Source organism: Salmo salar, chromosome 05 (assembly GCF_965601325.2).
Source record: "Salmo salar chromosome 05, fSalSal1, whole genome shotgun sequence".
Taxonomy (NCBI): domain Eukaryota; kingdom Metazoa; phylum Chordata; class Actinopteri; order Salmoniformes; family Salmonidae; genus Salmo; species Salmo salar.
The window spans coordinates 25975815-25992693 of record NC_138295.1 but is presented as its reverse complement, the minus strand read 5'-3'; the positions used below and the strand labels follow the sequence as shown (position 1 = coordinate 25992693).

Sequence of the window (16879 nt, the reverse complement as noted above, 5' to 3'; positions counted from 1 at the left end):
GAGTAAAACGCTCATAAATAAATAAACAGATGAACTTCTCACGTCTCTCCATGGAGATAACTGATGTCTAGTGAGGCACGAAATGGCTGCCTTCTTTCCTGAGATGGGGCTGTTTTGTAATGAAAAGTGTTGAGGCTGTTTGTAAGGGCAACTGCAGAGGCAGGTTGAAGGTGTTTCTGTATTTCTTTTAAAGTTTTATGGAAACTGCAGCACAGCAGAAAAATAACTGACAAAACATGTTACATCAACAAAGAAAGACAATAAAGTCAAACTAATTCAAATCTGAACTGGACCTGGGGCTAGAAACAGGTTATTGGGCATTCAGATGGAGTGGCCAGCCCTTGGACACTTGAGTTCCTTGAACAAAGTTTTAAACAGGCTAACCACTTCATCTCTTTTCTCCTCAGGGGGACCGTGGAGGCACGCTTTGTGTATGTCTTCGTCCTGGGCATCCTCTTCACGGGCTCCAAGGACCTGTTGCGGTCCCAGGTCATCACAGCCGATGCCCGGCTGAAGAGCAGGGGCTTATGGGAAATCTACAGGTAGGTAGCCTACATGGCAAATAGCTTAGAGAATAGAGAGGCGGGCTAGCAATCGGTAGGTGGCAAGTTTGAATCCTGTGTACATTGTTTTATTCAAAATTTATTGAACCATGCAAGTCAGCTTAGAACCACTTATTTGTCTTATTTACTCATTAAGCATAGTTATTGGACAAAACAGTAATCTTTTTATAGTGGTGTGGTTCTGTTGGTGGCCCTGTTGTTCCGAGCCCACAACCTGCCGGTGCTGTGCTGCTGCTTGCTGGTCCAGACTTTGATGGCCCAGTTCATCTGGAAGAAGCTCCACTACGACGCTGCCCAGACCACCATCATGCACTACTGGTTTGGACAGGCCTTCTTCTACTTCCAGGTAAGGGACCGTTAGATGAGGGGGATCTGCACTCCCCCCAAAATATTTAAAAGCATGAGGGAAAAAAATCTCTTATTTTGAGTGCAAAGCAGACACAGCAGATTAAGTACTTTTCTAAATGAAGATGCGAAAGACGTACAGTTGAAGATGGAAGTTTACATACACCTTAGCCAAATACATTTAAACTCTGTTTTTCACAATTCCTGACATTTAATCCTAGTAAAAATTCCCTGTCTTAGGTCAGTTAGGATCACTACTTTATTTTAAAGTGAAATGTCAGAATAATAGTAGAGAATGATTTATTTCAACTTTTATTTCTTTCATCACATTCCCTGTGGGTCAGTAGCTTACTCAATTAGTATTTGGTAGCATTGCCTTTAAATTGTTTAACTTGGGTCAAACGTTTCGGATAGCCTTCCACAAGCTTCCCACAATAAGTTGGGTGAATTTTGGCCCGTTCCTCCTGACAGAGCTGGTGTAACTGAGTCAGGTTTGTAGGCCTCATTGCTCGCACACGATTTTTCAGTTCTGCCCACACATTTTCTATAGGATTGAGGTCAGGGCTTTGTGATGGCCACTTCAATACCTTGACTTTGTTGTCCTTAAGGCAATTTGCCACAACTTTGGAAGTATGCTTGGGGTCATTGTCCATTTGGAAGACCCATTTGCGACCAAGCTTTAACTTCCTGACTGATGTCTTGAGATGTTGCTTTAATATATCCACATAATTTCCCTTCGTCATGATGCCATCTATTTTGTGAAGTGCACCCATGATGCCATCTATTTTGTGAAGTGCACCAGTCCCTCCTGCAGCAAGCCACCCCCGTGCTTCACGGTTGGGATGGTGTTCTTCGGCTTGCAAGCATCCCCCTTTTTCCTCCAAACATAACGATGGTCGTTATGGCCAAACAGTTCTATTTTTGTTTCATCAGACCAGAGGATATTTCTCCAGAAAGTACGATCTTTGTGCAGTTGCAAACCGTAGTCTGGCTTTTTTATGGCGGTTTTATAGCAGTGGCTTCTTCCTTGCTGAGAGACCTTTCAGGTTATGTCGATATAGGACTTGTTTTACTGTGGATATAGATACTTTTGTACCCGTTTCCTCCAGCATTTTCACATGGTCCTTTGCTGTTGTTCTGGGATTGATTTGCACTATTCGTACCAAAGTACGTTAATCTCTAGGACACAGAACGCGTCTCCTTCCTGAGCGGTATGATGGCTGCGTGGTCCCATGGTGTTTATACTTGCATGCTATTGTTTGTACAGATGAACGTGGTACCTTCAGGCGTTTGGAAATTGCTCCCAAGAATGAACCAGTCTTGTTGAGATCAACGTCTGAACCACTGTAATTGTGATACAGTGAATTTTAAGTGACATAATCTGTCTGTAAACAATTGTTGGAAAAGTTACTTGTCATGCACAAAGTAGATGTCCTAACCGACTTGCCAAAACTATAGTTTGTTAACAAGAAATTTGTGGAGTGGTTGAAAAACGACTTTTAATGACTCCGACCTAAGTGTATGTAAACTTCTGACTTCAACTGTATGTCTGTGTTGGTAGGTCACTTTTTCATGCATAGAAGAGGTCACTGTCTTCTAGAGTTCCTCATGTCTTTCTGTTTCAGTGAACATAATCAAGTGTACAATTATATTTTGCTGTCACAGTACCTAACATCCCGAGACCACACACACACACACACACACACACACACACAGCCCCAGTGTTCAGCAAATAAAACATTTTCTGGCGTCCCTGAATTCCCCCAACCCCTTGTTTTTGTCACTTAATTACCACTCTAGGTGCCCATGCGTGAAATTATTGACCCTGGGTAATGGTTAGTCTCAACAAAGCTGTAAACCAGCCCTACTGTAGGCCAAGCTGAGCAGTCCAATGTCCTAAAACTCCTCTTGTAGCCACTCCATGATCGGCCCTGTGGAACATACATGATTCAATGGGTTAATTGATCCACTAAAATATGGTGTTGAGTTTGTCCGTTGGAGGGTGGCTTAGTCAAGCTCTTTGACAGAATGGGTCCTTTCACACGCACGAGCACGCACGCACGCACTCACTCCATCCATCCACCCCTCCAGGCAAGAGAGAGGGGAGCTAGTGGCCCTCATCAGCCGGTGAATTAATTCAGCTCCCGCGGCAATCGCGAAAGCTCTTCCATCACACCTGAGCCCTCGTCAGGAAATGGAAAGGGGAATGAGAGACGGGGCCAAAAACAGTGGGGAGGAGAGACGAGATGGAGGGGAGTTTTTACACCACCACTGCAGCCCTTACAAGGCCAGTGAGGTGACAGACAGCTCTGAATAGCTACCTGTGAAGTGGAGGAGCATGCTGGGGACTGACACGTTTTAATAGTACCTTTCCAAAGTTAACATTGAGTGTATTCCGTAATCTTCATATATTAATTTTACCCAAGGTTAAGTCAGACGTAGTTAGTGAAGTTAGCTAACTTAGTTAGCTGCTTTACCCAGCTTAGCTACATTTTGTTAACTTAAATAGTCACATTAGCTACACTAGCTACTGTATGTTAGCTACTTTAGCTAAGTAAGCCACGTTATTTAGCTACTACGTTAGCTAAGTAAGCTAAGGTTAGGTGTGAAAATGAAGCTTAATAAAACTGACATCTTCTGTTTGGCTGGCTGTTTGTCTGTAGGGGAACTCCAACAGCATTGCCACGGTTGACATCTCGGTGGGCTTTGTGGGACTGGAGAGCTACGTAGAGGCCCCGGCTTTCTTCCTCACCGCCCTCAGCACGTATGCCGGGCCCCTGCTCTGGGCTGCCCACCTGGTTTGCTACCTCAGCTCAGAGAAGAGGTCAGTTACTGTACACTCAGCCCCCTCACACCAGTAAGTGTCATTAGTGATGATACATTCATAAGTTAATTCATTCGAACATACACAGCCCAGGTACCAGCTAACCATGGGTTTATCTTGTGAGCTTGTTTGTCTTACTGTAGCAGACCAATGATGAAGTAGAAGATTTGGTAGATTGAAAGCCTTGAAACAGATGATTTAGTGCAGGGAGGACATCCATGTACTCACAACATGATGATTTAGTGCAGGGAGGACATCCATGTACTCACAACATGATGATTTAGTGCAGGGAGAACGTCCATGTACTCACAACATGAGGATTTAGTGCAGGGAGGATGTCCATGTACTCACAGGTAACCTAGTGGTTAGAGCATTGGGCCAGTAACCGAAAGGTTGCTAAATCGAATCCCCGAGCTGACAAGGTACAAATCTGTCGTTCTGCCCCTGAACAAGGCAGTTAACCCACTGTTCCTAGGCCGTCATTGAAAATAAGAAATTGATCTTAACTAACTTGCCTAGTTAAAGAAAGGTTGAATTAAATGTTTCCTAAATTGTGCAGGGAAGGAGTCCATGTACTCACAACATTGATTCGGACTAAAACAAGAGGCTGGTGAAACGTTCCAGTTATTCAATTGTTCATGAATGGAATTTCAACTGATTTGCGAAACTGGAATGGAAACTGAATTGAGCACTACCGTACCATAATACATAAAGACAAAAGAGGACAGTAACCCAACAGAGGACAGTATATTCTTCCCGTCTAGCATGAGACTGCAGTGTGTAATTATTGGGACAGGATCATAATGCGATGACAACGCCTTGGCCACATGCCAATTTATTTTGGATTCAAACAGCAGCGCAGCAGGCTACCCCTGGATGTTATTTGGAAACGCAAAAGTGATCATCAAAGATGCAAGAGATCGCCTTGATCCGGGAACACTTTGTACATCGTTTTAACGCTTGCACCCCTAATTGATTGTCTCATTAATTCATTTGATTCCGGCAACAAGTTAGCCACCTAGAGCACAATTCAAAGAGCATAAGATAAAAGAACGTGATTATTAATACATGAGATAAGTGTTGCTACCCCGTGTCTTGAATGTACATTACAGTATGAATCACAGCGCTATAAGCTAACAGTTATGGAATGGAAAAAAGAAGGGATGGAGGATGTGGATAATATCAAAAAGATGTTTGTGGGTGGGTGGTGGTTTTCTTCTTTAAAGGGGCCTCTAAGCTTCTTTGTTACTGGCATCTATTTCCAATTAGGTTGAGTGATAACTAGCTCCGAAATGCAGCCGAAGCAGATCGTAAAGCCTAGTCCAACATGGGGGACCCCTTCTCCAAATGCACGCCAGCTTTTCAATAATTGATGAAAACGACCACTTTGAAGTCCTGCTCTTGGAGAGGGAAAAAGGGAATTGTGAACACGCATATACTTACACTCATATAGTACCAGTCAAAAGTTTGGACACACTTAGTCATTCAAGGGTTTTTCTTAATTTTTCTACATTGTAGAATAATAGTGAAGACATCAAAACTATAAAATAAAACATATGGGATCATGTAGTAACCAAAAAAAGTGTTAAACAAATTAAAAATATAGCCACCCTTTGCCTTGATGACAATTTTGCACACTCTTGGTATTCTCTCAACCAGCTTCATGAGGAATGCTTTTCCAACAGCCTTGAAGGACTTCCCATATATGCTGAACACTTGTTGGCAGCTTTTCCTTCACTCTGCAGTCCAACTCATCACAAACCATCTCAATTGGGTTTAGGTCAGGTGATTGTGGAGGCCAGATCATCTGATCCATCACTCTCCTTGGTCAAATAGCCTTTACACAGCCTGGATGTGTGTTTTGGGTCATTATCCTGTTGAAAAACAAATGATTGTCCCTCTAATCGCAAAACCGATGGGATGGAGTATTGCTGCAGAATGCTGTGGTAGCCATGCTGGTTAAGTGTGCCTTGAATTCTAAATAAATCACTGACAGTGTCACCAGCAAAGCACCCCAACAACATCACACCGCCTGCTCCATGCTTCACGGTGGGAACCACACACGCTGAGATCATCTGTTCGCCTACTCTGCGTGTCACAAAGACACAGCGGTTAGAACCAAAAATCCCAAATCAGACCAAAGGACAGATTTCCACCGGACTAATGTCCATTGCTCGTGACTAACCATGTCTTGAAGTAATGATGCATTGTCATTTGTCTTTGCTTATTTGAGCTGTTCTTGCGATAATATGGACTTGGTCTTTTACCAAATAGTGCTATCTTCTGTATACTACCCCTACCTTGTCACAACACAACTGATCAGCTCAAACGCATTAAGGAAAGAAATTCCACAAATTAACTTTTAACAAGGAACACCTGTTATTTGAAATGCATTCCAGGTGATTACCTCATGAAGCTGGTTGAGAGAATGCCAAGAGTGCAAAGCTGTCATCAAGACTAAGGGTGGCTGCTTTGAAAAATCGAAAATATATTTTGTTTGGTTTGACACTTTTTTGGTTACTACATAATTCCATATGTGTTATTTCATAGTTTTGAAGACTTCACTATTATTCTACAATGTAGAAAATAGTCGAAATCAAGAAAAACCCTTGAATGAGTAGGTGTGTCCAAACGTTTGACTGGTACTGTACATACATACACACACATGCATTTACACACATTAATTAAAGCAGAGAAATGGGTAGAATTGTCTGTCACATCATCCCCTCTTTGACGTAGCATCATAGTGTGGATGCAGGAGAACATTCCAAATCCCATTACTCCCTGTCTCGCCCCTTGGGAGTCTGCTTCTATGTCACCGAGTCGCGTTCCGCTATGTCACGAAATGGCACCATTTGCATATCTGGGTGGCTTTTAGGACCACCCGTGGTGCTGGTGTCAAGTCAAGGACAGTCAGTTGTGCCCCGCTAACAAGAGCCATTGATATGTCGACAATTTTTGTTCTACAATGATGTTGTGTGTGTCAGACCGTAACTGTGGCCAAGTTGAGACTGGTCAGCTTCTCAGTTGACGACCCTCTTCTTTATTTTAATCAATAATATTAATGACAGGTAGTTTGTTGGTTTGTTAACTGTGAAGTTCAGCCTCGGGGATCTCATCAAACCCCCTACGTCAGCCCGTCGTTGTTTATCCCTTACATATGCTCTTGCAGGAAGCCAGTTCAAGTAAAGTCCCATATTTGTAACACTGTCATAAACCAATTGATTAATCTGGGGAAACGTGCGTCACACAATCCATCCCCTCTGAGTATCTCATACATAATACGAGCAGACCGAGATTTGTAAATTCTCATTATTCATGTCCACATCCACCATCCAGCTCTGCAGTTTTCCACCAGAATGGCCCCACTCACAAAGTGCAGTTTGAGAGGTCTGCGTGATAAATGAACCTCTTAAGTAGTCTGACACAATGCAGCTCATTTATAATGCACTATGCCCCATCAGCATCCACACTACAGAACCAAATACTGGAAATGGGTTTTGATCAATACCTCCCTTGTCGGGAAACCCTAAAACCATAGGGCAAGATAAAACTAAAGTTTTCATTGCTGTTGAATAGGATCTGTCTAGGGCCATGTTTTCACCAGGATAAAAGTGCTCCAAAGTAGTCCAAGCAAACAAAGAGAATTCAATAACCCCCTTTCCCAACATTTGCTAGTGCTGTTCAAACATATGTCCTGGTCAAATCTGTGCAGACTGCACCCAGAAATGGGAAAATACATGTGGTGCAAACGCATTGCCAGGGATGTGTTTTTGAGTGTCAAAAGGGGACAAATCTCAAAAGCTCCAGAGTTCTATAGGTGGTATCCCTTGACGCACATCCGGTATCTCACACTCCTTTACAGTCAGTCATCCCTTTTTAGTCCTGCTCCCTGGGTCATGATCAATACTAAAGCCAGCCCAAGAAGAGGACAGGAAGTAAAGGGAGAGTGGGCGGGTGTGGTACAGACGTGAAGGTGCTTGACTAATGCCTGAACTCATTTCCAAAGAGGGGAATGCCCTTCAATTACTACCTCATCAGGGAGCTAGAGACCTTTGCCTAGGACAGGACATGAACAGACACCTAATACGCCAGATGCCGGGCAGGTCTCTCCTGCTGCAAAGGAACGGGGATGTGTAGAGCTGAGAGATGTGATCACCACAACAAAGACAAGACAAATGTCTTTATTCTGGTTATGTAGACCTTTTATGTAATCATCTGCAGTTTTCTTTATGACACCTGTGCATTCCGTTAAAACGTAGATATTAGGCATAAAATGAGTTGGATGAATCTCGATCCCTTGATTAATTACATATCTGTTGAATCAGGCCCCATGTGTGAGTAATGTGGCCTGTTCTGCATCACAACATCATTGTAATAATTACATTGTTGTGGTTTGCTACACCAGCTGTGCGTGTCTTGGCAGACCGAAGCCACAGCTGAGCACACACACTCCCGATGCAGTCAATGCTACCTGCCACATAGGCAGCGTGAGCAGAGCAGCAACACATGCCTTGAGGGTCTAGTCTCTGAAGAGTACACTACACCTAATACAGTAACTTGCGTCATACGCCTCTGGTGTAGGAGTAACAGAAAGTAGTGCCTTCTGAAAATATTCACACCCCTTGACTTTTTCCACATTTTGTTGTGTTGCAGCCTGAATTTGCCAGAATTTAAATTGATTAAATTTAGATTTTGTCAATGGCCTACACATAATACCCAATAATGTCAAATTGGACTGTGTTTAGAAATTGTTACTAATTAATAAAAAATGAAAAGCTGAAATGAGTGTGCTTAACTAGTCACATAATAAGTTGCATGGACTCACTCTGTGTGCAATAATAATGTTTAACATGATTTTTGAATGACTACCTCATCTCTGTAACCCACACATACAGTGCTGTGAGAAAGTATTTGCCTTCTTTCAAATTTTCTCAACTTTTGCATATTTTTTATACTGAATGTTAACAGATCTTCAACCAAAACCTAATATTAGATAAAGGGAACATGACTGAACAAAATAACACAACAATTACATATTTATTATGCAACAGTTATGCAACACCCAATGCCCATGTGTGAAAAAGTAATTGCCCCCTTTTACTTATTAACTGGTTGTACCACCTTTAGGTGCAATGACTCCAAACAAACGCTTCCTGTAGTTGTTGATCACTCTCACGTCGCTGTGGAGGAATTTTGGCCCACTCTTCCATGCGGAACAACTTTAACTTAGGAACATTTGTGGGTTTTCAAGCATCAATTGCTAGTTTCAAGTCCTACCACAACATCTCAATTGAGATTAGGTCTGGACTTTCACTCGGCCAGTCTAAAACGTCAAATTTTTTGCTTTTTAGCCATTTTCATGTAGTCGTGATTGTGTGTTTGGTATCATTGTCTTGCTGCATAACCCAGCTGTGCTTCAGCTCACAGACGGAATTCATGGTTCCTTATTAAGGCAAGTCGTCCAGGTCCTGAGGCAGCAAAGCATCCCCAAACCATCACACTACCACCACCATGCTTGACCGTTGGTATAAGGTTCTTACTATGGAATGCAGTGTTTGGTTTTCGCTAGGCATAATGTGACCCATGTCATCTCATCTTTGGGAGAGATGTTGATGTAAAATATTGAGCTTAAAACATGCCCAACGATTGAACAGTGCAGTAGCTGAGTCTGGTTCAAGTGCCATTCTGTGACTTTGGCCTTATTTTCTTGCCGTGGTATTGAGTATTGTGATACTAAAAAGGGTATCGGTCTCAAAGTCAAAATTCTGGTATCTAGTCTACAGGCATTACTGTTGTCCCACAGGGATCTATTCTTGTTCCACTTTTCTTTTACTTAATCATGTATACAGCTATTACCAGTGTCCAACAGGGATCTATTATTGGTCCACTTCTCTCCTTATACATGGCTCCCACTAAGCAAAATCATATTTGAATATTGTGCCAACTTCCACACCTATGCAGATGACATAGTTTAAAGTGTATTTAGTGCTTGATCATGTTTAGATTTTAAACCCCATTGATTAGCTGTTCATATAGCATTGTCATTGTCTGAGTAAATGCTACAAATGTGAATGTTAGTTGATATAAACACCTTTATGGTATGTGAGCTAAAGAGATTTGCGATTAAAATCTGGATAAGAGCGTCTGCTAAATGACTAAAATGTAAATGTAAATAAAACATCATACAGTTCAGGTCCGGACCTTTGTTTCAATACTTTTCTTCTGGCCCAAAATGTGTGTGCTATGTGCATTGATAGCTGTTTGTGAGAGAGATATAGAAGGACACATTCAGTGTGTGGCGATGAGTACAGTCATTTATGTTGGCACCTACATGGGGGCTTGTGTGGGGATGCTCACTGATTATGCGAACACGCAGACAAACAAACCCACAGGTGTTTGATTCAACACCTACCCTAAATTACACTACCACCCACTGCCTCAGTGCAGCTCTCAGAGAGCCTTTATTTGTTTGGGAGGGAAAATTTCCCAGGCTTGAAAATCCTCCCACAGATCTTTGAGATTACCTGGCTGCAGTTCCTCCTCCAGAGCTTTGAGATTACCTGGCTGCAGTTCCTCCTCCAGAGTTTTGAGATTACCTGGCTGCAGTTCCTCCTCCAGAGCTTTGAGATTACCTGGCTGCAGTTCCTCCTCCAGAGCTTTGAGATGACCTGGCTGCAGTTCCTCCTCCAGAGCTTTGAGATGACCTGGCTGCAGTTCCTCCTCCAGAGCTTTGAGATTACCTGGCTGCAGTTCCTCCTCCAGAGTTTTGAGATTACCTGGCTGCAGTTCCTCCTCCAGAGCTTTGAGATTACCTGGCTGCAGTTCCTCCTCCAGAGCTTTGAGATTACCTGGCTGCAGTTCCTCCTCCAGAGTTTTGAGATTACCTGGCTGCAGTTCCTCCTCCAGAGTTTTGAGATTACCTGGCTGCAGTTCCTCCTCCAGAGTTTTGAGATTACCTGGCTGCAGTTCCTCCTCCAGAGTTTTGAGATTACCTGGCTGCAGTTCCTCCTCCAGAGTTTTGAGATTACCTGGCTGCAGTTCCTCCTCCAGAGTTTTGAGATTACCTGGCTGCAGTTCCTCCTCCAGAGTTTTGAGATTACCTGGCTGCAGTTCCTCCTCCAGAGTTTTGAGATTACCTGGCTGCAGTTCCTCCTCCAGAGTTTTGAGATTACCTGGCTGCAGTTCCTCCCCCAGAGCTTTGAGATTACCTGGCTGCAATATCCCAGTCTGAATATGGGATGAACTGTGGCTCTGTTCAGACCGACAATGGCATTGTAATGACTCAGACAGAGGAGCTTTCAGATGCTGTGATTGAATGCGTGTTTGTGCACATGTGTACTTGTGTGTGAAAGAGATCAAATGTGAAAGAGAGTGAGTGTAAAAGGACAACGTGCAAACAGCTTGTACAATTCTCTGTATTTCCGATTGTTTCGAATGAGAGACTGGGAAACCCTTTGAAGAGTGTGCATCTTGTTCTCCATCTCTGCCTTTCATTTGAATTGAAAAGCTGCCGTAAAAGGTCATATCCTGTACTTTCTACATGTGCTGGCATCTATCAGCCCTATCTAAATAGACAATGAGGTCAGGCTCTTTTCAGAGGTACTAAGGAGTCGATGTCAGGCTAATGCAACCGTAAGCATTGAGACAGATGAGATACAAGTTCTCAGGTTGAAAGGCTGATTGAAAGCATGTGCCTCAAGGCAAAGAGAGATGCAATAGGATTTGTCTGAGTCCAGGCCTCGGTTCAATAGCATTTGTTTTATATCAAATACTTTAGATGTGGAGGTTGAATGTACACGTGGTGTACTCGAAAATCTGTGCTTTCAAACGTGACCTATGAGATGCAAACTGTGAATGCCGAATGACATTTGTTTTGTCAGGTACAGTAGGCATTTGTTGTTTTGACTGCTGTTGACATCTGTTTTTCCATTCTTCTGATTGAAGGATAATCAATCTCTCTCTTCTCTCCCATTGTATCTCTTCACCCTATCTCATCTCCATCTTTCCCTTTTCTCCACCTCTCTCCAGGAGCTCAGTGGCGGTCGGCCATGGATGCTACTGCTTGGCCCTTTTGCGGTCCGTACCGGCGGCGGCCTACGTGGTGTTGGTCACGGCCCTGCGCTACCACCTCTTCATCTGGAGCGTCTTCTCACCCAAGCTGCTGTATGAGTCCATGCACACACTGCTCACTGCTGCAATTTGCCTCTTCTTCACCACCATGGAGCAGAGCCGCAGCTCCAGCAGGCCCTAGGGAGCCCACGGCTCAGAGGGCTCTCAACTTTCAGGAAGGGATTAAGGAGAAGGGCCAAAGGGCAAAGACTCATGGGTAATGGTGGTCCTGATACTGTCCTAGTTGACTTCTGGATGCCCCACTCCTACACAGAAGATGTGAATGTACTGTCCACTGCACTGGACTTCTAGGACTGCAGCATTCACCTGGGTGGCAGGTAGCCTAGTGGTTAAGAGCGTTGGACCAGTAACCGAAAGGTTGCTGGTTTGAATCCCTGAGCAGACTAGGTGAAAAATCTGTCGATGTACCCTTGAGCAAGGCACTTAACCCTAATTACTCCTGTAAGTAACTCTGGATAAGATTGTCTGCTAAATTAAAACAAAAATGTTAAAATTCACCTTTTGGTACGCAATATCCTTTCTCAGATGGAACTTTGTCTCTTGTATGGACTAAAGCACAACTTTTTTAGTAAGATTTGGATATTTTAAGGTGGTGGGTTCTACTGAAGTCTGTTCAGGTATTTATTGAGCAGGGCTGGTAAATTCTATGAATAATTTCATTTGAATGTGTCAAAGCACAATCTCTTGAAATTGGATTTGTATTCCTTCCTTTTGTTGTGTTATTGTTTGTTTTGTTTCTGTAGAGTAGTAAGTTCTTCTATTGACCCCCGGCTCTGTAGTGCTCTTTCCCAGTAGAGTAGTAAGTTCTTCTATTGACCACCGGCTCTGTAGTGCTCTATCCCAGTAGAGTAGTAAGTTCTTCTATTGACCCCCGGCTCTGTAGTGCTCTTTCCTAGTAGAGTAGTAAGTTCTTCTATTGACCCCCGGCTCTGTAGTGCTCTATCCCAGTAGAGTAGTAAGTTCTTCTATTGACCACCGGCTCTAGTGCTCTATCCCAGTTGCATTATATTTCTAATAGTCCTCCATACACTTATATCAATTATATAGGTTATATATATACTGTAGATGTGTTCCAAGCTGATAGCAAGCCATACTTCCCTCCCACTTTCTGCCATAGCATACACAGGTCGTAAGCTGTTTATTTTAATAAAAAATGGTATTTAAACTTTATTCAACTATTTCATACCCTAACGTAATATGCATACGTTTAGTTATATAGATATATAGATGTGTGTGTGTGTGTGTGTGTGTGTGTGTGTACAGTTGAAGTCGGAAGTTTACATACACCTTAGCCAAATACATTTATGATATTTAATCCTAGTAAAGATTCCCTGTTTTAGGTCAGTTAGGATCACCACTTTATTTTAAGAATGTGAAATGTCAGAATAATAGTAGAGAGAATGATTTATTTCAGCTTTTATTTCTTTCATCACATTTCCAGTGGGTCAGAAGTTTACATACACTCAATTAGTATTTGGTAGCATTGCCTTTAAATTGTTTAACTTGGGTCAAACGTTTTGTGTAGCCTTCCACAAGCTTCCCACAATAAGTTGGGTGATTTTAGGCCCGTTCCTCCTGACAGAGCTGGTGTAACTGAGTCAGGTTTATAGGCCTCCTTGCTCGCACACGCTTTTTCAGTTCTGCCCATAACTTTTCTATGGGATTGAGGTCAGGGCTTTGTGATGGCCACTCCAATACCTTGACTGTGTTGTCCTTAAGCCATTTTGCCACAACTTTGGAAGTATGCTTGGGGTCATTGTCCATTTGCGACCAAGCTTTAACTTCCTGACTGATGTCTTGAGATGTTGCTTCAATATATCCACATAATTTTCCTCCCTCATGATGCCATCTATTTTGTGAAGTGCACCAGTCCCTCCTGCAGCAAAGCACCCCCACAACATGATGCTGCCACCCCCCCATACATGTAGTGTATGTAAACTTCTGACCCACTGGAATTGTGATACAGTGAAATAATCTGTCTGTAAACAATTGTTGGAAAAATGACTTGTCATGCACAAAGTAGATGTCCTAACCGACTTGCTAAAACTGTAATTTGTTAACAAGAAATTTGTGGAGTGGTTGAAAAACACATTTTAATGACTCCAACCTAAGTGTATTTAAACAGTCATTAAAACTCGTTATAGACCTCTACGAGTCTGGTTCATCCTAACTGACCTAAAACAGGGAATTTCTACTAGGATTAAATGTCAGGAATTGTTAAAAACTGAGTTTAAATCTATTTGGCTAAGGTGTATGTAAACTTCTGACTTCAACTGGATGTTTGTCAAATGTTTTACTCTGGGAATATATAGACATGCAGTGAATGCTTTGTGAATACAGTGGATCATTACTAGTATACAGGCAACAATTGTTTCACTGGGTGAATGTCGTTAATCTAAAGATCATTTTGATTCACCTGCTGTGTGGGGACAAAGGTTAATTCTTGGGTTACATTTTCCATCTAAAAGCGGTTCTTTTTTATAAATACATTTTGTTTGAAGCAATATTTCACTTCTATTTCTGTATTGCTCATTTGATTTCTAATCTAAAAATTGTATATGTGCTCCAATCCACAATTTCATGTCTTCCTACTTCTGCCAGACCTGTGAAACCTAATCATTGGCAAATGGGAGCCCTTGCCCTAACACGCTAATCAAATTAGATTACAAAATTAACTCATAAATTGCTTACTTAAATTAAAGTTGTTTTCTTTCATGAAGATATCCCCTAGGAAAATGCCCCTGTGAATACTGAATGCAATTCCAATGTATAAAGCGGTTAGTTAATTTGACACAATCTGATTGGTTAACTTGAAGAACTTGAACAGAGAACCATATCCTTATAAAGGACTCTCCATGTCCAATAATAACATGTCTGGTAAATAAGCATATGAATTTGCAGATTGCAGCATATCACACAACTTTTAATATATGATATTAGATGTGATTGTTATGTATGTTTTACTCACCTTAATCTAATAGCTATGTATGTGTTACGTTATTTTGTCTTAATTTTTTGGTCAAATATGTTTTCCTTACGTTAGCTGTGACCACTGTGAAGGGCTAAGCTGCTGTATGTCTTATTCATGGCTAAATGTACAGAGATGCAGCCTTGATTCTGTAGTGGATACATCTGCCATTCAGTCATACATCTTGATTGTGGAATCTCTTTAGTTTGAGAAAAATGGGGGACTATTTTAGATGATAATTACTAACATTTTGAGACGGCCAAGACCACAACAGCAGTCTGTGCTTACTCCTCCTCCCTCACCCAACAGTTTTTCAAATAGGTTTTGTGCTAACATTTTCCCCTTCTGTCTGTTAATAATAATAAAAATGTTTTTGTCAATTGCACTGTTTGAGAGAACATCCTCAAGAGGTTTAAGATTAAATTATAAAACTATAATATAGTACAAATTATGTAGACTTTAATATATTAAAGTATAAACATTTACTTTGTCAACTTGCACAGTTGATCCTGAAGCTCTGGCAACACGTACTTGTGATCTCATTAACAATGGAATTAAATGAGGAGTGATGAACTGTCAAGGATAATTTCCTCTACATTATGGCGCATCATTTTATCACTGGACGACATAGCATCACGTAATTGGTCAGGTTAGCAAAATTAACAATATTCCATTCATGTGCATAATTAGTCAAATACATTTGAATCCGTTTTTTTTATTTGATTTATTATAAATATGTAAATATATTTTAAATGTTCCTTTATTTATTATTACATTCTAATCATACCATTTTCGAAACCATTAGGCTGTTTTCTGGTGACAGTTGGGACTTCATTTCTACATTAAGTTTTTAAATATTAGGATTTTAATCACGTAAAATCTGTTTGATGGTAATCTGGATACTGTCAGACCTTATTACAGATATAAGTAGTGGAAGATCAAAGAACTGCAGAAGAAGAAAAAAAAACGTTTTAAATTATTACCCACATAATGCTCCTTATTGGACACATTACTGCACTCTATACTCCTCTGTAAACTGCTCATCTCTGTATACCCGTCGCAAGACCCACTGGTTGATGATTATAAAACCCTCTTGGGCCTCACTCCCCCCTATCTGAGATATCTACTACAGCCCTCATCCTTCATATACAACACCCGTTCTGCCAGTCACATTCTGTTAAAGGTCCCCAAAGCACACACATCCCTGGGTCGCTCCTCTTTTCAGTTCGCTGCAGCTAGTGACTGGAATGAGCTGCAACAAACACTCAAACTGGACAGTTTTATCTCAATCTCTTCATTCAAAGACTCAATCATGGACACTCTTACTGACAGTTGTGGCTGCTTCATGTGATTTATTGTTGTCTCTACCTTCTTGCCCTTTGTGTTGTTGTCTGTCCCCAATGATGTTTGTACCATGTTTTGTGTTGCTACCATGTTGTGTTGCTACCATGTTGTTATTGTTATGTTGTGTTGCTACCATGCTGTGTTGTCGTCTTAGGTCTTTATGTAGCGTTGTGTTGTCTCTGTTGTTGTGATGTGTGTTTTGTCTTATATTTATATTGTATTTATTTTTTATTTTTAATCCCAGGCCCCCGTCCCCGCAGGAGGCCTTTTGCCCTTTGGTAGGCCGTCATTGTAAACAAGAATTTGTTCTTAACTGACTTGCCTAGTTAAATAAAGGTTAAATAAAAAATACTATTTCCCCAGGGCACAACGACAGTTAAACAACTTAATGTAAGCGACCCGTGGTGTCGTCTAGCCTTCTCTGCGCACTGTGTACCTGCCTCAGTTCTTATTGCACATGGCTAAGCTCAGCTTCCAGAGTAATCTTTCATCTCACAATGAAAATGCTAATATTTTGATGAGAAATGTTTGCATTGTCGACCTTGGCCACGACAAAAAAGTTGTAAAAGCTAAGCTCCTCGGCTGTGGATGTGTGGTAGAGATGGGGAGGGGGGAGAAATAGATTTGCTTAAATGTTCTAATACACTCTTGAATTCTAAACCTGTAGATGATAGAACATGACACAACAGCTCCAGAGGTTGT

The 16879-nt window shown here is 41.7% G+C and overlaps 1 protein-coding gene across 1 annotated transcript in view; it reads left to right on the top strand.

The window, feature by feature from the left end:
• Positions 1–15216, top strand: part of LOC106604548 (phosphatidylinositol glycan anchor biosynthesis class G (EMM blood group)) — a 127027-nt gene extending 111811 nt beyond the window's left edge. Inside the window, exons 11-14 of the mRNA XM_014199297.3 lie at positions 408–542; positions 735–909; positions 3572–3732; positions 11764–15216. Of these exons, the coding sequence (XP_014054772.3) occupies positions 408–542; positions 735–909; positions 3572–3732; positions 11764–11986 (694 nt within the window). The 3' untranslated portion in view covers positions 11987–15216. The remainder of the gene's footprint in view (positions 1–407; positions 543–734; positions 910–3571; positions 3733–11763) is intronic.
• Positions 15217–16879: the final 1663 nt, after the last annotated feature.